This window comes from Neltuma alba, unplaced genomic scaffold (assembly GCF_004799145.2).
Source record: "Neltuma alba isolate B1F8T4 unplaced genomic scaffold, ASM479914v2 tig00010434_pilon, whole genome shotgun sequence".
NCBI classification, from domain to species: domain Eukaryota; kingdom Viridiplantae; phylum Streptophyta; class Magnoliopsida; order Fabales; family Fabaceae; genus Neltuma; species Neltuma alba.
The window spans coordinates 1-20,935 of NW_021635331.1; the positions used below are offsets into that span (position 1 = coordinate 1).

Consider the following 20,935-nt stretch of genomic DNA (forward strand, 5'->3'; position numbering starts at 1 on the left):
GTAAAATAGCTCATCGACAATAATAGCATTGTTTTGGGTAGATAACTAATTGATAGAGTTTATTAATTCTACTTTGAAGGTAAGGCAATAATAGAAGAAAAGATCAAACTTAAATGGCCAATAGAAATTTTTTGTGGACTTGCTTTGCTGCTCTTGCTTTTTCGAATCCTATTAAGATTTTATTTCTGTCTCTTTATTCGTTCGGATTCAGACAAAACCCATGGGAAGGACTGATTTGAGGGTGAGTAATTAGCATACTGACTCACCTTCTTCCTTTCCTTTTTTATTTAGTTCAACGGACCCCTTCCTTTTTTAAAAAGTTTTTTAAAATAGCAATAGATATCTCATGCAAAATAAATAAAAGTTATTTGTTTTTGAAGTTGCCTAATTTGCCATAATCCTTCTTGGTGCAGATTGAAGGAGCATTTGTGCAAGGATTAGGGTTTTTCATGCTTGAAGAATATGAAACAAATACCGAAGGATTAGTCTTAGCAGATGGAACATGGAATTACAAATCCCTACATTAGATACAATACCTAGACAGTTTAATGTTGAAATTATCAATAGTGGACACCACCAACATCGCGTTCTCTCTTCAAAGGTACGGCTTATTAGTTTTCGTAATTCTCAATTTAAGAATTTTCCAACTTATTTGGTTCAAACTATAAAATTTTCATGGCTCTATTTCTGGCCTACATCATTTTGATTGATTCACTTTAGTGAACTATGTGAAGGCTAATTGCAAATAGAATAGGACCAAAATTAAACAGTGAAATTTCTTTAATACTAAAGAATAGGAAAAGAAGTCTTACACTAAACGATACTTGAAAATCTGTTTTTGTAGCTTCTGGCGAGCCACCACTACTTCTAGCAGTTGTGGTTCACTGTGCTACAAGAGCAGCAATCAAAGAAGCTAGAAAACAGCTTGTTTTGTGGAGCAACTCAAATGAACTTGATAAACCATTCCAGTTGGACGTACCAGCAACCATGCCTGTGGTAAAGGAACTCTGTGGATTGGACATTGTTGAAAGATACTTGAAATGGAAAATGGCCAAAATGTGAAGGTCCTCAATATCTTGAAAATAAGTTAGTTTGTATGTTATGTTTGGACCTTGAGGAAATATGTACTCATTTTCCAATGTTGTGTTTCATATTTTCATTTTTCATATCTTCGAATTCTAATGTATATTGAAGCATTATTATAGAATTAGGGAGTTCACTTTTTACCTGTTTCTTGTAAATTTTAACGATTGGCGCCTCAAACATAATTATCCAAATCACAACATATATATATATATATATATATATTATAGAAGCATTATTATAGGATTAGGGAGTTCTTTAGAGGCAGGTAATTAATATCATCTTTAAATTGCATTAACCGTTTAATCAGAGCTTATAAGTTCTCTAGTTTAAACTCGAACAGATTCTTACCTACATTGCATTAACCGTTTACTGAAAATATTAATTCACATCTCAATCATATTAAGACTGTTTCTTGATATAAAACTAACATTACAAAATATTTCTCTGGCCACCAATATTAAAAACAGATGAGACATCATTTTTTTTTTTTTACTAGGAGACATAATTTATTTAAAAGTGTTATAAATGAAATATTTTCATCAAAATGGTGCTTCTAATTTTTATGGCTATAGATTTTTTTACTATGCATGCTGATATATTTATTATTGTGAGGCCTTGAGTTATTATTCATTAAAAAATAAATATGTATTTTTTTTAATTATAAGTGCTACTTGTTAAATAAGTTAACGGCGTTATCCCATTATCTAGTCATATATCCCATGTTTATTTACATTGCCGTTTTTTTAATCATTGTACGCGTTATTAAAGGCTTCAACCATTGACTTTTGATATGAAAGTAAGTTTAAGTTTTTGCCTCCACAATTTATTATTTCCCTTTTCCAACAATATTAGTACCAGAGCCTAGATTAGTATTTACTACCTACTACCGATCCTTAATATAAGACCCTGTTTGATTTTTTATTTGGTCTCAAATATAAGACCCCAATTCACTTTGTCTCTTATATTTATACATTTTTTTCCAAAGTAACCCTTCTAACAATGATAGTTCTAGTCAATATACTTTATTAGTAAGGATATTTTAGGAAAAACAACACCTATTAAGGACAAATAACTAACTAACTCAACTTACTTCCTAATCTCCTAAAATTAGTCAACTGACTCTTATAATTAGGACCAAAGGTAGTAATAGATACCTATGATATATCTCACTGGTCGGTGGATTGCGCATACATAGTAAAGTTAATTAGCGGCTTTATACTCTCAGAGACACAAGAAGAATTCTTATTATCCATAAAAGCATACTTTCCAAATTATTATAATGTAAAACATATGATGGGATTGTGTAGTTATTTCCGTGGTGGCATGAAGTTACTCACAAGAACTCTTGCTATTCAACATATTTGACAGATTCACCAGACAAGCTCTGATGCCTTGTTAATATGCATACTTTTTTTTAGACTTATGTAGCATTATAAGCCCACCGCTTTAGCTGGGCATGCAGGAGGCTTCCTGTACTCTCATCTATTAGAATCTGTTGCGAGTAACTTCCTCAAGCAACTCTCCTTCAATTTCTAAACCCTTTTCAGACATGGATGGGAACCTTCTATCGAACAGTGGGTTTCCATCTCATTATTATATTTGGAAAGTAAATTTTTGTGATTTTGATACATCAACAAACAATCATAACTCGTCATCTATTATCTTTAAGAGCTAATGGCATTGACTTGAAAGAAACAAATAAAAAAGGGTTCTAGCATTAGATTTCAGACAATACTTTGTTTCCTCTAGTATAGTATGCCATGGATCTACTCAAAAGGTTTTGTATGTTAGGCTGTAAAATAGCACATTCTCCCATAATGTGAATGAGAAATTAAGAGTTAAAGATAGTACCAAACCTGCGGTGGTTCAAACTACTTATATAATACAAGGCCTAATACTACACATTCTGCAAGTGTGGTTTTTGGATTCATGTATATCCCACTAAATATCATTTTGGTGCTGTAAAGAGAATCATTCGCTATGTTGCAAGCATTGTTGATTTTGGAATCTAGTATTAAAAAATAGCAAATTTTAAATTATTTAGCTTTTTTGATAGTGATTGGGCAGGTTGTATTAATTATGGGAGCACTTCAGGGTATGTCTTTACTTTTGATTCATGTACTATTTCATGGAGCTCAGAAAATCAAGACATCATAGCTTTATCTCATCGAAAGGAGAGCATGGAACAATAACTTTAGTAGTTGTTAAGCAATGTGACTTAATTAGATTTTCTTCAACCACAGCAAGATGCAACAAAAATTTAGTGATAACAAATCAGTCATTATGATGACAAAAATGTAGCTTTTCATGACAAATGGTGTAGTGCCACTTCATTTGTAATCTTGTGTGCCAGATGGCATTATTGCATTGAAGTATTATGGAACAAATGAGCAAGTTGCAGTTATAATGACCAAGTCACTCCTAATTGGAAAAATTGAAGATTTCAGAATGCAAATGGGTGCATGTACCTTTGAAGCATGAGAGAGTATTAATGGATGCTTCACCATTTGTCATGAAAATTGAGAGAAAGTATAGGTACCTTCAATATAGTTTTCCCAATATTTTAAGATTATTTAATTATTATCACTATTTTATTATTTCTTATGTATAATGTCATATATCCCATGTTTATTTCTGTTGCTATTTATCCGTTATTACACACGTTAAAAGGCTTAAACGATTGATTATCTCAATTTTCTGCCTCTATAGTTTATTATTTCCCCTTTTCCAGCAACAATGCATCATGGTTTTTTTTTTTTCAATTATGTTTTCATTCTTCATGTCTTCAAATTTTAATGTAGTGGAGCTATTATAGATTTTAGGAAGTTTGCGAGATGTAGCAACTAACAGTTTTCCCATGAGCTCGGTGTTTGGGTAGCAGAAACACAACTACTGAATTAAACGATTTAATTAAATTTGCAGCACATAGCAACCTAAGTCATCTCCAAAGGAACCAACAATTCAAGCATTAAATTAAGACATTAATTGGACAAGTAAATCATTAAAAAACGGGGGGTTTTTCTGAAATTAAATAGACCACTTAATCAGGAGAAATTTATTTAACTAGCTAAAAATTTGACAAAAATCTAAAGTACGGATGGTTAAAAAACCAAACCATAAAGATTTGGAGTAGCTGCATTGTGTGAAAATATAATCTATTGTTTCTTGATCAGAGCAGCCAAAAGGACACTTGTTAGAATTGTTCAGATTATGTTCTTGCAGAATATCAGCCACGCACTGGCAGTGCTTGATAAATGAGTTTCCTAACTCATTGGTAATGTCAGTAATTCCCAATTAATTTGAATTTTCACTACTATTTAATTATGGGTATGATGTGAGAGCTTTTTAATAAATAAGATAGGCATGTATAGTTTGTCTCTTATATTTGGGATCAAGAGACTCTTTAAATGAGATCACTTACACAACAGAGATTAGAATTACATGGATTACGAGAGTAACTTAAAGGACGCCAATTAAGATTATTTAAAGGAGTATTAACACCAAAAAGGAAAAGATGTTTTATAGTGAAGTTGATATATCATCGTTGGTTCCAACATTTTTTTACTGAGACAAAAATATGGATTCTCATATTTAAAATGCTAATGCCTATCTTCTTCTCTTTATGACAGAGTAAAAAAATTCAATGAACTATATTAAATAATAATTACTTTAAAATATCAAAAATAAAAAATACTTTTAATTTTAAAATTTAAATATTTTTAATATTTTAAATCTTTGGTTTTTTTTTAAAATTAGCACTCATATTTTAAATTTACATATACAAAATTCGTTTCTAACATTCGAAATATAAAAGTATAATAATATACATAACCTTAACATAAACCCATGAAAATTTCATAAAATATTAACAATAATTCTACCCAAGAAGTTTAATTTTTAAAATTATCAAATACTCCTATCTATAATTTTTCTTTCTTGAGCTGCCGTTTCTTCTTGCCACCCGTCGCAACCAATATCCTTAGTTCGGACTTCTACTTCCTACGTCAGCTTTCCGTTTCGAAGGCAATACCGCTCAATAGAAAAGGACTCGAGAGAGTTCTTCTTCCACGAAAGCAAATATACATATTCGCATTATACGTGTGCATTCAGGTCCATACATATTGGGAGAGAGAAGTGAAGACACATAGATGGTTTGAGAACCACGAATAATTGGTTCTAAAGATAACACATTATCGTTTTTCTTTGAGCATAGTGTGTGGGGCGAGAACTGTATTTCCTGAAGGCTGCTCATGTCTGAACTTTTGGATTCATCCAAAAAGATGAAGGAGAACGGAGAAAGAAGAGAATTTTGGTTTTTGCGGTGAATGGAGAGAGGTTTGAGCTCTCGAGTGTTGACCCATCAACCACTGTTCTTCAGTTCTTGCGCACTCAGACTCCATTTAAGAGCGTCAAGCTCGGCTGTGGCGAAGGTTTGTCTCTCTGACTCTGTTTTATGATCATCATGTTCAAGTTCACTTGTGATAGTGTTCTGATCTTTGTAGCGAGTTCATGAAACTGAAATTGGTTAGTCTCCAAAAGGAAACTGATAATTCTTTCATGAGTGACTCATAGAGCTTTAAGTCCTTAACTTGATGAGTTAGTGTTGATCATCTGGCACTCTATTCTGTTTCTTAATAAAGTCGTATCCATGCTAATCTCTGCATTAGAGTATTTGAAATTGCAGGTGCCCAATGATCAAAAGAAAAGGTCAATCTGAGATTTTTTTCTTTCTTTTTTTTTTTTTTGCTTTAGTTAAATTAGTTTGTTTCTAGTGTTTCTAAGCCCCAGCAGATGTTTCTTCCATCAAGTTTCTTGAACTTTCTCTCTTTTGAGTCTTCCTTAGTTACGGTATGCACTCTGTTTGATTTATATGAAAACAGGTCACCTGGTACTTCCATCCTACGATTGCAATCAGTGAAAGAGGCAGAGTTTTTATTTCTTTTTTTTCCCCATTGTATTTGAAATATTTGGATGTTGTTGCACTACTTTGGACATTCTAAGAGACAGAGACAAAGGAAATTTGGATACTGGACCTTCATTACCATCAACATAATAATTTGGCCGTAGGAGCTGGGAACAGAGTATATTACCCTTGCTGTTTCAATTGTTTGCTGAGTTTATGGTTAATTTTTTCCTTCATACCACAATCGAGGTTGTATAAAACAGTTTATAAAAGAAAGTATATACACTTATTCTTCTATTTTTACCGATAGTTTCAATAATTTACTGATTTTACTTTTGTCTCCTCAAGATGTCTTCAATTCAAGGACTCACTTCATGTTTCAATCTGGTTTGTTCCAGGAGGTTTGCGGGCTTGTCTTGTTTTAATATCCAAATACAATCATGTGCTTGATCAAGTTGAGGATTTCACAGCAAGTTCTTGTCTCACACTACTTTGCAGCATACATGGATGTTCCATAACTACAAGTGAAGGACTTGGAAACAGTAAAGATGGCTTCCATCCAATTCATGAAAGAATTGCAGGATTCCATGCTACTCAATGTGGATTTTGCACTCCTGGAATGTGTGTTTCTCTTTTTGGAGCCCTTATCAATGCTGATAAGACCAATCGTCCTGAGCCTCCTTCAGGTTTCTCGAAAGCCACTGCTGCTGAGGCTGAAAGAGCCATTTCTGGGAATCTTTGTCGATGTACTGGGTATCGACCGCTTTCTGATGCCTGTAAAAGTTTTGGTGCGATGTTGATATGGAGGATTTGGGGTTAAACTCTTTCTGGAAAAAAGAAGAAAGTGATGATGTAAAGATAAGTAGGTTGCCCAAATATGATCATCACCACAAAGAAGATAAATTTCCTGAGTTTTTGAAGGAGATCAAGCCTGATGTGTTCAAGGATTCTGAAAAACATAGTTGGCTTAGTCCTACTACTCTAATGGAGCTTCAAAGCTTACTAGAACAAAATGTTCTTGCTGGAACCAAGGTAAAGCTTGTTGTCAGTAACACAGGAATGGGTTATTACAAAGATATAGAAAGCTATGACAAGTATATTAATCTAAAGGGAATTTCTGATCTCTCAAATATAAAAAAGGATGCGACAGGAATTGAGATAGGAGCAACAGCGACTATATGTAAGGTTATTGAATCTTTAAAGTCACACAGCAAGTGTGAGTTTGTCTCTGACTTTGACCTGATACTGGGAAAAAATTGCTAAACACATGAGTAAAGTAGCATCAGGGTTTATAAGAAGCACAGCCAGTATAGGGGGCAATCTAGTGATGGCTCAAAAGTATCATTTTCCTTCGGATATAGCTACCATACTTCTAGCCGTGGATACAATGGTTCATGTGATGGATGGTACAAATTTAAATGGCTTACATTAGAAGAATTTTTGGAACAGCCACCACTAGGATTGCAAAGTGTACTTTTAGGTATTAAAATCCCAAGATGGGATTCTAGTAAAAGTGATCCTAAAAAACATAAAAGCAAAATTCTCTTTGAAACTTTTCGAGCTGCTCCTCGCCCGCTTGGAAATACACTGTCTTATTTGAATGTGGCTTTTTTGGTTGAGGTTTCTCCAAGTGAAGATTTAGAAGGGAACATGGTAGAAACTTGCAAACTTTCTTTTGGTGTTTATGGGACCAAACATGCAATAAGAGCAACAAAAGTTGAGGAGCTACTAGTAGGAAAATTGTTAAATTTTGGAATTGTATATGAAGCTGTCAACATGCTTACAGCTACTGTTGTTCCCGAAGATGGCACTTCGAAGATTGCTTATCGGTCAAGCTTGGCAATTGGTTTTCTCTATAAGTTCTTTAGTCCTGTGATTGACCATTCTGTTGAAAAACTTAATATTACTCAAACGGGTATACTGGTTCATCAGTCAAGAAGACATTTGACTTAAAAGAGAATAATGGGAAAGTTCATCATGTTAAAGTTCCTCCTTTACTATCATCAGGAAAACAAGAGATTCAAGTAGGTGATGAGTATCGTCCCATTGGTGAGCCAGTTACAAAATCAGGAGCCACAATACAAGCTTCAGGTTTGTTTTTGTACATTCAAGTTAGAGAATAACTATAGCCTCTTTTCTTTCATATGTATGACATTTGAAATTAGTAAGCAAATAGCTGAACAAACAATCTGCCATCTCGTTATGCAAAATCTTTCATCCCATCTTTGACACCAAGCTTCTCTGACAGTCAAAATCTAAAACATTCCAGAAATTCATTTCATCGCATGCAATTTTAGCATTCCATCATTGATTACTAGACACAACTTGCAAGAATCAAGTTAACCATGACTAATACACATATACAATTCATTTTTTATGCTTATGTCTTTGTTGTCTTGTTACTGTATATGTCCAAATTTATGTGTTGAAATATCATTCTATTGAGAAGTACATATTTTACAAATGATTTATAGGTGAGGCTGTGTATGTTGATGACATTCCTTCACCAACAAATTGCCTATATGGGGCATATATTTATAGCACAAAAGCTTTAGCACGAGTAAAGAGTATAAAGCTCCTGCATCAAGAAGGAGTGAGGGCTATCATTTCAAGTAATGATATCCCTCAAGGCGGACAAAATGTTGCCTTCAAGATATTTGGCGTTGAACCTTTATTTGTAGATGAGATTGCTAAATGTGTTGGTGATCGTGTGGCCTTTGTGGTAAGTACTTGACTCCCTCATTTTGGTCCAAAAAAAGGGATCATGTTTTATTTATTATTACTGCATGAATGAGTTTAGGTTGCAGATACTCAAAAAGTTGCAGATATGGCTGCAAACATGCAGTTGTCGAGTATGATCTCGAGAACCTTGACCCGCCTATTCTATCTGTGGAAGAGGCTGTTGAGAGATCTAGCCATTTTGAAATTCCACCGATGCTCCATCCACAAAATGTTGGTGATGTATCAGGAGGAATGGAAGAAGCGGATCACAAGATTATTTTTGCTGAGGTATATTAAATTTTCCTTGGTATAATCATTCACTCTCTTACCTAACACAAAAATACAAAAAAAGAAGAGTCGGATGATTTCATTGAAAGATAAATGCTATCATTTGTAGCTTTGATGGATAACGAACTCTAACTAATTTGGCTAACAACTAACAATCTGTAAACAAAAATATAGGTATAGATAACTGATTAACTAACTTCTGGCCAAAGTAAAACTACGTATTCTCTTTTAATATCCCCGTATTAGTATCCCTTTCTATTTCTTCACCTTTGATTTGGATTCAAAGCTTAAGATTGATTATCAATAAATTGTTGAATTAATTACATATATCCAGCATATTCTTTGTCATCCAACAGTTTGACTTTTTTTTCCAAGTCACATATCCATGCATTTATGTTTGGGTCAATATTTTCTATAGTTTGACAATGTTTGTGTATTTCTTTGAATAATTCAAAATTCAGATTAAACTTGGGTCTCAATACTATTTCTACATGGAGACACAAACTGCACTTGCTATACCAGATGAAGACAACTGCTTGGTGGTTTACACTTCATGTCAAGGGCCAGAGTATGCACATTCTCATATTGCAAGATGCCTAAATATTCCTCAGCATAATGTTCGTGTAATCACAAGAAGGGTTGGCGGTGGTTTTGGAGGAAAGTTCTCGAAAGCCTTTCCCGTGAGTATCTAGTTTTGTATTACTATTACTTTCTTATATCCCAAAATATGCCCAGGTTGATCATATGTTTCATTCTTAAAACCAATAAATGAATGAAAGAATTGGTGGAAATTGCATGCTTGTCTCCTTAGTTGCTTTAAAATAACCGACTAACCAGGATGCAAGATGTATGATTTCTTATAAAGCAAAATAATTCTAACATATCAGGTCACAATAGAATTGTATCAATAGTTCAGTACATGAAAGTGGATATCATACATACACACACACACACACACACACACACAACACACACACACACACACACACACACACACACACACACCACACACACACACACACATACACACATACACACATACAACATATACATACACACACACACACACATGCATGCATACATACATACATACACACACACACACATGCATGCATACATACATACATTGATTGTTGAGGATTGTTTATTGTAAGTACTAATAATCAAAATTTTCAGACTGCTACTGCATGTGCACTTGCAGCGCACAAACTACGCCGCCCTGTGAGGATGTATGTGAATCGTAAGACAGATATGATAATGGCTGGAGGAAGGCATCCTATGAAGATAACATACAATGTGGGATTTAAAAGCAATGGGAAAATAACTGCTTTAGAACTTAGATATTGATAGATGCAGGGATATATCCTGATCTATCTCCAATGATCCCACATACTATTGTTGGTGCACTAAAGAAATATGATTGGGGTGCTCTATCTTTAGATATAAAAATATGCAAAACTAATCTTCCTAGTAGATCTGCAATGAGAGCCCCTGGGGATGTTCAAGGATCATATGTTGCTGAAGCTATAATAGAGAATGTGGCATCTACACTTTCAATAGATGTAGATGCTGTGAGAAGCATGAATTTCCACACCTACAAAAGTCTTTACACTTTCTACAAGCATTCTGCAGGTGAACCTATTGACTATACATTGGTTTCAATATGGAATAAGTTAGTTGTTTCTGCAAGATATAACCAGAGGAGTGAAGCTGTGGAAGAGTTTAACAGGAACAACATTTGGAAGAAAAGAGGTATATCTCGTGTACCTGCTGTGTATGAACTAAGTGTGAGACCATCACCAGGAAGAACAAGTATTTTGAGCGACGGATCAGTTGTTGTTGAAGTTGGGGGGAATGAAATTGGTCAAGGTCTGTGGACTAAGGCAAAACAAATGGCTGCATATTCTCTTGGTTTGATCCAATGTGAGGGATCTGAAGACCTTTTAGATAAAATACGTGTTATACAATCTGATACATTGAGCATGATTCAAGGAGGGTTCACGGGAGGCAGTACTACATCAGAGTCAAGCTGTGAAGCAATTAGGCTTAGTTGTAATGTCTTGGTTGAGAGGTTAATGCCACTCAAGGAAAGGTTGCAGAACGATATGGGTTCTGTCAATTGGGAGACACTTATTTCTCAGGTAAATACTAGAAATCTAAAAATGGGAAAAGCTGATCATTTAATCCTTATAATTTTGAGTTAGATGAAACATGATCCCTATTTTAGACATTTTTTATTAGTCCCCGAGTTTTGAAGAAAGAAAATTACATGAGTTGCTATCTAAAATGCAAGAACCAATATTTTAAATGGTTAAAATGATAAGGATTGGACAGCGTTGAATCAAAGTTGAGAAACTGAGTTTTAACGAAGTCAAACTTTCTAAGTTAGAATTATAGGGACCAGGTAATTAATTTTGCCAATAGAAAAAAAATCCTTCTTTTCCTTCTAATTGTCCTTCATTATTAAACTCCATAAAACCAAAACCACCACGGTTCTTTAATTTGTATCCTTGCCTCCTTACTGACATGGCCATTAAGGTTCCTGCCATATACTGACATTTTTGGGTTTTTTTTTTTCAATCTCAAAACCATGTAATTAACAAATGTCTCCTTCTGCAGGCACACTTGCAATCTGTGAATCTATCAGCAACTTCATTCTACTACCCAGGGAGGACTACCAATAGTTACCTCAATTATGGTGTTGCAGTGAGTGAGGTAGGCTTATGTTTTATCAATTTCTCATTCAGAGAGCGGTATTTTCTAAAGCTCATGAATGGTTTACCTTGCTCAAATGTTTTTGAAATTATTGTAAAAGTCAAATTATATTGTTGCATCAGATTATCAATGATGCCAAGCTAAAGGTTAGAGAATATTTTGCAGGTGGAAATAGATCTTCTAACAGGAAAGACAAGTATTCTACAAACTGATATTATTTATGATTGTGGGAAGAGTCTCAATCCTGCTATAGATTTAGGGCAGGTAGGCCTGCTAATATTTCAATTTAGTATCTTCCAATTTCTTTATTTTTAAAATAATTATGTTCAAACTCAACTGCTTACATAAAAAATGTGTTTAATTAACAAGAATATTAAGCATTTTAGAAATAGAAAATTTAAAATGCAGCTGACTAAAATACTTATATTTTGTAATGTCGAGGCAAGATACATTTATATTAGTTCTCTAACTACCCTCTGCATGTTCTCTCTCCTATAAAATTAGAGATCATTAAGGAGTCTAATTGTGAAAAAGGAATAATTAATAATTTATTGAATCTTAAGATAAAAATTATCTGCCAATAACTAGTAATATATTGATGCCAAATTGGTCATTTAGCTTATAATTTATATTATATTTATCCTGAATAATTTGTCTACCAAGAAAACAAGCATGTAACATGTTGGATCAACACCGTTAGACATGTTTCTTAATGTACCTCATGATTTTCCTCATTTTATTTGGTTATATGCTTAATTTTTCTTAATTTTTATTATATTAGATTTTGAATTTTTGCTCAAGCAAAAGTGCAAAACACAGCGAATGTTATCATATTTTAAATTTGCCTCTTTTGACATGATCATTTTTGTTGTTGCAGATTGAAGGAGCATTTGTACAAGGGTTAGGGTTTTTCATGCTTGAAGAGTACGAAACAGATCGTGAAGGATTAGTATTAGCAGATGGAATATGGAATTACAAAATCCCTACATTGGACACAATACCTAAACAGCTCAATGTCGAAATTGTCAACAGTGGACATCACAAGCATCGCGTTCTCTCTTCAAAAGGTATGGATTAATTGTTAGATTTCTTAATTAATTTGAAATTTTCCAAATTATTTGTTTCTAACCATGAAAGTCCACTTCTCTTTTTTTTTGGGGGGGGGGGGGATGCATCCACTTTCTGTTGAAATTCCTGTTATTGCTGTTTATATTGTCAGCTGCTTCATATTTTGGCATTGTCCTTTTATGCATGTTTTATATTCTTAGGATGCTAAGATTGAATAAGTCAAATAATTGTTTCAACCAACAAAAATAGACTTGTAAAAATAATTAACTTAACTAATTTTCTTAATCTACTCAAATTAATCAACTAGTCTTATATTAAAAATTGGAGGTAGTAGTTTGATTTCGCATATTCTCAACTTTCAATTAGTTGCACGTCATCTATTCATTGAATAATTAATTAATTGTTATCAAAATAAATAAAAATTAAAAGTAATTTGAACGCTAATAAATCCAAAGAAGATTATGAAATGTGCTGTGATCAAACATTTCATGGTCACACACTCTTAAGTAAATTGTAGCTTGAACAAATGTATTTCCTTCATATATAACAGTCTAAAAGAATGATTAAGTAGTTTTTGCCTAGTTAATTTGGAACAAATATTTGTTCAAGAGATCAATAATGCAATGCAATCTATCTAAACTTCGTAACAGTCCAAAAGAATTGGTTATAATTGGTTTATGTATCTCTTACTGTATTGTTCTTTAATTTAGTTTTATTGTGAGGATTGAATACAGTTATCTGTTAGTAGATTGCTTGGTACGTAATCAAACTCTTTTCAATATTACATGTAATAAATAAAGGTAAGGTATTGGTCAAGCTTCTCTGAGGGTGTGTTTGATATGAGGGATTTGGGACGGAGGGGAGGAAGGGGAGAGATTTTAATTATTTCTTCTTGTTTGGCAATACAAAAATTTTAGGAGGGGAGGAAAAAAAATTTTAAAATTTTTTCTCTCCTCCTTTCCTCAACCTCCCCTCCAAAATTGAGAGGATTTGGAAGGAAAGGCAATACTTTGCCATGTTGTGACCATTATGCTTATATTTTGCCATGTTGTGACTATTATAGTCATATTTTGTCATGTTATGACCATTATGCACATATCTTAAATAAAATAAAAGCGAAATTGTTCATATTAAAATATTTTCCCCTCCCCTCCCCTCTTTTTTTTTATAAATCCAAACAAGATAATATTAAAATCTTTCCACTCTCCTCCTCTTCCTTTCCCTCCATTAAAATCCCTCCCCTTCCCTTCCTCTCATTGAGCCAAACATACCCTAAAGATTTCTAGAATTTTTAATTCCCCTAAGATGTTTAGTATGTACATATACATATACACCACCTCTGGTCCTTAATATAAGAGCTCGTTTGACTTTTATTTTGGTTCTAAATATAGTACCTTAATCCATTTTGTCTTTTATATTTATCTATTTTTTTTCAAAATAATCCTTGTAATAATAATAGTTCTAATCAATACACTTAATTAGTAATGATAGTTTAGAAAAGGCAACACATATTTGTTATAAATAACTAATTTAATTAATTTTTTTAATCTATTCAAATTAGTCAACTAGCTCTTATATTAAAAACTGGAAGTAGTGTATATATGTGTGTGTGGATAGATCAGGATGGAAGGAACCTAACTATTTGAAGGGGCCATTTACTTTACATTTTTTTAGTTATCTTAATTAATTATATCTTTTCTTGAAAAAGAATCCTTGTACTGAAACATATTGGAAAATTTGTTTCTATAGCTTCCGGTGAGCCGCCGCTACTTCTAGCAGCCGTGGTTCACTGTGCAACAAGAGCTGCAATCAAAGAGGCCAGAAAACAGCTTCATTCATGGAGCAACTCAGATGAACTTGACAAGCCATTCCAATTAGATGTGCCAGCAACCATGCCTGTGGTGAAAGAACTTTGTGGATTGGACATTGTGGAAAGATACTTGAAATGGAAGATGGGCAAAATATGAAGCAGCCTATTAATATCTTGGAAATAAGTTAGTGTGTTTTGTATGTTTCCGTGCTGTAGTAGCAGCATAAAATTGATGGGCAAAATTGCAAATAAATATATGGGCAAAATATGTACTAGTTTCTCATAAAATTTTTTGTTTCACATTTTCTAAATTATCCCTATTAACACTTTCCTAACCATAATTAAGTAGAAAAAAGAGAACTATTAAAAACAATGATTATGGTGTTTAAGGAAACATATGTTATATTTCTTATAATCAAATTATTTAACTTTTTAATTTAATCAAATTAGTTAAATAAGTCTTATATTAAAAATGAAAGAATATTATAATACTATTATTCATTATATTATTTTTCTAGAATTAATATCATCTCTAACTACTTTTGAAATTTGACCTCACTTTGATTTTGATTTATCCTTAAAATCTTGTTTCAAGAACCGAAAACACTGTTTTAGGTCCCAAAAATATTTAGCTAGACCAAAACGTGGTTAAATCTTAGGAGATCAACACCACTGTTGCTTTTAAATTTCAAGACCGAAATCAAAACGAAATCAAATTTCAGAAATTAATAAATACTATCAGCAATTTTTTTTAATAAGAAACAATTGCAATGGCCAACAAAGATGAATATTAATAGAGGATTCGGCAACAAAACAAAGCACAGAAGTAATGGAACGTGGTATTATTAGTGGAAAGTGAGAAATAAATCATAACCAGTGGGCCGGCCGGTTCGCGTGATTTACTGCGTTGCGTTGTATGCTGGAAAAGTTGAAATTAGTGATCATGGTCGGCGCCAATTTTCCCCAGAGATTGGCTTCCACGCGTCAACCATATGAAGCCAACTGATTTTGAGGATGGCAGCCCACTGAGTGGCAAAAAGGGGTGCTCGCACAGGAACCTGCCCCCAGATTTCTTCCGACACAAACAGTTCAATACCTTAAAGTATGTGATTCCCACTATACGACTTGTTATTACATGCTGTTCAAGTTGTTACTTGAAATTTTATAGTGATTATTTTTTTATATAGGACTGGAATGTAATTCTCGCTAATTTTAAGGTTCAAAGCTTTAAAGGGATGTCGGTGTGCCGCAAATGCTTATGAGTCCAAAAGTTAATGTCTAAAAATGCAGTAACTTGGAAAGATGTGCGCGTGTGTGATTTGGGTTTAGCGGGTCCTAAATATAATATTCTCCTAATTAATTTGTAGATTCTTTGAAAAAAAGGAGATAAATTTGTTATTTTAATTAATATAAGTCACTTATATCTAATTCTCACTTACTAAGAAATGTATTAATTTGATAATATTTTCACACTTGTAAAAAGGTTTTCAAAAAATATTATATATATTTTCTCTCACATTTTCTTTGTAATATTCAACAAGAGTAAAATTTAAAAAATGTCATTAATTACTTTACAAGGAACTTGTATTTAGGGACAATTTTTTTTTTTTTACAAGTAACTTATATAGGGGAACAATAAAGTGCGAGAGAATTTGTAACACTTTTTTCTAAAACAACCATATCATAATTATGAGAAGAGAAAAACAAAATTTTGATTAAAAGAACTATAGGAGACAAAAAGGAAGGAATATAACTTTACCTTCGAGGTCAAACCCAAACTCTTAAATAAAATTTAGAAGTAACTAGAGTATTTGAAATTCAATAAAAGGATATTGAGTAATTTATTTTGATTCAAGTTTAAGACTTAATTAAAACCCAATTCGAATGAAGCAAATATATACTTCTATGCTTCATTTGTTAAGTTTCTATGAATGATTTATGGTTAAAAATAGTGATTAAAAAATCAGATTGGACTATAAATAAAATTTAACCAGTTGAACCATCAACCAAACTAACAATTCAGCTTGGAGAAGAAAACCATTTTTATATATAACTTAGGTTGAAATAGAGTTAAGTAGTTAGAACCCAGAATTAGACTAAAACCCCAATCAGCTTTTAGAAGATCATACAGGTTATGATCCTAATTAACAAAAGAAGACTGAAAAAGTTTAAAAACCCCATCAAAATTTTTATAAAAGAAATTAACTCTCTTGAAAAACCTAAAACATTTTCAGGCTACTTGTAGTCATATGAATTATGATATTATTTTATTGAAAAATCCATACTTTCTAAATATAAAAATCAGTTAATTACTTGAAACTTAGCATTAGTTGTTTTAAATATAATATCTTAATTTATTTTATTTTTTAATTTCATACATTTTTGTCAAACTCTTTGTATCGATTATGTATATTAAAAAAGGATTTCTATCAGTGAGAGTAATTATTATATGGGGTAACTTAAAAATAGACCATTTGCTATAAATAATTAGTTTAAATAATTTTTTAATATTTATAAATTATTTATCTAATTCTTAAATTTAAAATTAAACTTATTGTTAATCTTTTTTATTATTATATACTTATATAATTATTTTTATTTATATTATTAGTTTGACAGTCATGTCATGATTTTTAATTTTGAGTACGGCAGCCCACTGATTCGCAAAATGGAGGGCCCGCACCTGAAATGTCTCCTCGGCACAATGCCTTGATTTAAGGTTCGGACTTCCAAAAGGTGTCCAGGGTCACAATGAATGACTCTAAAAGTTGATACCTAATTACTGTTTTAAACTCCCTACTTCCTATTTTTGTACGCTCCCGTATATTCGTTATAAACTTTGAATAATTAATTTATAAATAATAAATAATTAGTTACAAATATAAATTAATTTAAAATAATAAATATATTAAAAATATACTTATATTTTTAAATATGTCCTTATCATAAATGAGAAAAAGGATTAAAAAAATATATGAGAAAATGTGACAAGAGAAAAATAATTAAGAGAAACATTAAAAAAAATTATTAAATATTAAGACAAACTCAAATTAAAACTTATAAAATGGACTAAATCATTTTTAAAATTCAAAGCTTATAAATAGAACTGAAAGGTGAGACTCAAGATGTAAATTTGTCACGATACTTTTTATTTAAGAGCATTCGGTATTTAAAAGTTTTTTTAAGTACAAATTTATCGCAAAATTAAAATTGTATCAAGTCGATTTTTTAAGTACTCATCTTTGATCTTTTTGGCACTAATGTTTTAGAAGACGTACGTATCTTAGTTTTATATGCCTAACATACATTGTCCTATCAAATTAGAATAATTGATTTTAAGGTATTAAAAATATTCAAAACAAGAGCTTGTTATATGATGAATAATGTATAAAAAGTTCATATGTCCATAGATGCAAACACCTTAAGCATCTAAGGTAATACCTAAGCTTTTTCTAAATTTTTTTTCTATTTGTAGTTCTAAATTATTTAAAGTTAAGTGATACTACCTCCAGTTCTAATTATAAGAGCTAGTTGACTTATTTGAGGAGATTAAAGAAATAAGTTAAATTAGTTATTTGTAATATATATGTGTTGTCTTTCCTAAAATATCCTTACTTACTAAGTTGATTGGCTAGAATAACTATTATTAAAAGGACTATCTTAGAAAAAAAAATACATAAGTATAAGAGACAAAGTGGATTGGGGTGTTATAATTAAAATCAAAATAAAAATCAAATAAGGTCTTATATTAAGAACCGAAGGTAGTACTAAAATAAAAGATGAAAAAGTATTGAAAATGTTAAAAAAAAAATTAATACTGAAGAATTGAAAAGCATGATAAATAAAAAGTGAGTCCCAGAAATATTAAAGATAAATATTGACAATATTAATAAAGAAAATCAATAAACCCTCTTGATGAATTCTAATCTCACATAGCAATTTCTACACACACACACACACATATATATATATATAAAAGATTAGAGAATTTAGCATAATAGATATAAAAATCTGATCTAATATTTTGTCCCCAAAAAAAATGACAAATAAAAAAAGCTGAAAAATATGATATTCCAAACCATGCACCTAACACTTCAAAATCCCAGGAGAGGAAGTGGTATATGATATGGTATTTTGTAAATATAATTCAATAACTAAAATGCTCTTATATCAAAAAATGTATTAACAAATTGTGAACTGATAATAATAAGTATTGAATAACAAAAAAAAATAATACTCCCTCCGTTCCTTATTATAAGAGACGAATAACCGAATTACGTTGATCAAAAAAGCAGTTAAAATTAGTTAAGAACAATCAATATAATTTTTTTTCAAAAATGCCCTCATTAATAAAGAGAGAGAGCATGAGAGAGAATAATTAAATTATTGAAAGAAAGAGAAGTGAGAGGGAGAGAAAGTGTGAATTGGAGACAATAAATATGGGTAAAATAGAAAATCAATACAAAAAAATAGAGACAACTTTTAAGTGTCTCTTATATATAGGAACATGCCATAAGTATCAAGTGTCTCTTATAATAAGGAACGGAGGGAGTAGTAATGACAAATTATTTATTGACAAATTATGAACTGAAAATAACAAGTATTAAATAGCAATGGTAATAATGCAATGACAGGTTTGATAGCTTATTTTTTCAAATCTGATATAAGAGCATTTCTATCTCTTATGTGCCTAAATTAAAAAATGATGATTTCAAAAACTCTTTTTCTAGAATTTTCCCCAGAAAAATCCCTCCTTCATAATTTTAATATTTTAGAGAATCAAAGCGCACTCATTCACAGTTTCCACTGTTGCGTTCTGACAGTGATAATACAACTGCATCCATCCACGGGAAACATTAAAGCATGTCGGTGATGTCTAAATATAGAGAAACTTTGACCAAAAAAGCTCAAGCAACGGTCACAACCCATGCAAGCTTCGGCATTGAGAAAACCGACAGCAAGGAAACTACTTTTGCTGCGATCTATTTAAATGCCTCCAACGTTTCCAAACTTCTCATCAAACACAAATTTAAACCAAACACATTTCAAATATTCCTTTCTCTCTTCGTTACAGGCATAAAGATGAGCGTAGAAATTCTCGACGGTGCCACAATAGTGAACTTCGTGGAAGACGAAGAAGCATTTGACATATCAGTGAGTGCTCTGTTTGGCCAACTTGATACCGACAAGGACGGTCTTCTATCTTATGGTGAGATGCTGAACGAGTTGAAGAGGCTTAGGGTTTTCGAGACTCACTTTGGGATCGACGTGAAGACTGAAGAAGACGAAGCTGCTCGAGTTTATGACTCACTGTTTGTTCAGTTCGATCATGACTTGAATGGAAGAGTCGATCTGAGAGAGTTCAAAGAGGAGACGAAGAAAATGATGATTGCTATGGCTAATGGCATTGGCTTTGTTCCTCTTCAGATGGCTCTTGAAGCTGATAGTCTCCTGTTGAAGGCTGTTCAGAGAGAATCCATGGCTCCCCTTGCTGCTTAATTGATTGATCTCGATCCTCTATTTACTATTGCATCGTTATATTTATGTTTTTGGATCAGTTTTGGAAGTTCCTTTACGTTTTGGATCTCTTTCATTTTTATTATTTTCGATCCAGGGAGAAAGATGCTGGTGTATTGTGATTTGATTTTGATTAGTCCCTCCGATTCAATTTTGGAATGGTTTATGCCTTTATGGTAAAACTTTTATGTAAACGTTCAGCTTATTAAGCCACTTTATTGCTCTAGTGAACAATTATGAAATTAAATCTATATTTTTTTTTCTTGGTATCAAAAACCAAATTGAGTCATCAGCCAATCACATTGGTGAACTAATCAGAAGTTTTGAATAGGTTGACTAAATTTAACTGTATTTTTTTTTCTCTCTCAATAACGCCATTTTGAATTTTTAAACAAGTAACAATTTATCAAATTTGTGCTTTTAGTAATCTTATTTTACTAAATTATTTGTGGTTTATACGTAAATATTTTATTTACTTGTGAATATTAATTTTTAGGGTTATATATAAATATATTTTACCTTTTATTGATCATAAATATTAATACATTTTTATTTAAAAATATTTAATATATAAATAACAATTTTTAGGGTTACATATAAATATATTTTTATACTTTAATTAAAACATATTATTTTAAGACCATTCACCTACAAGTTATATAAACAGCCAAAATGGAGAAAAATTAAAGTCTATAAAAAATGTAAGTAAAGTATAATATTACTTCCGCCGGTTTTTATTACAAAAACTAGATAATTAATTTACAAATATTAAGAAAATTAGTTATATTAGTTTTGCATAATAAATAGATGTTGTATTTTCTAAAATA

At 31.8% G+C, this 20,935-nt stretch overlaps 1 protein-coding gene and 1 pseudogene across 1 annotated transcript; both read left to right on the forward strand.

The window, feature by feature from the left end:
* Positions 1–3,165: 3,165 nt before the first annotated feature.
* LOC114756546 (indole-3-acetaldehyde oxidase-like) lies at positions 3,166–14,902 on the forward strand (annotated as a pseudogene).
* Positions 14,903–19,612: 4,710 nt separating this feature from the next.
* Positions 19,613–20,335, forward strand: LOC114756548 (uncharacterized). The gene has a single exon (XM_028945493.1). The coding sequence runs from the start codon at positions 19,674–19,676 to the stop codon at positions 20,088–20,090; it is 417 nt and encodes a 138-aa protein (XP_028801326.1). The 5' UTR covers positions 19,613–19,673; the 3' UTR covers positions 20,091–20,335.
* Positions 20,336–20,935: the final 600 nt, after the last annotated feature.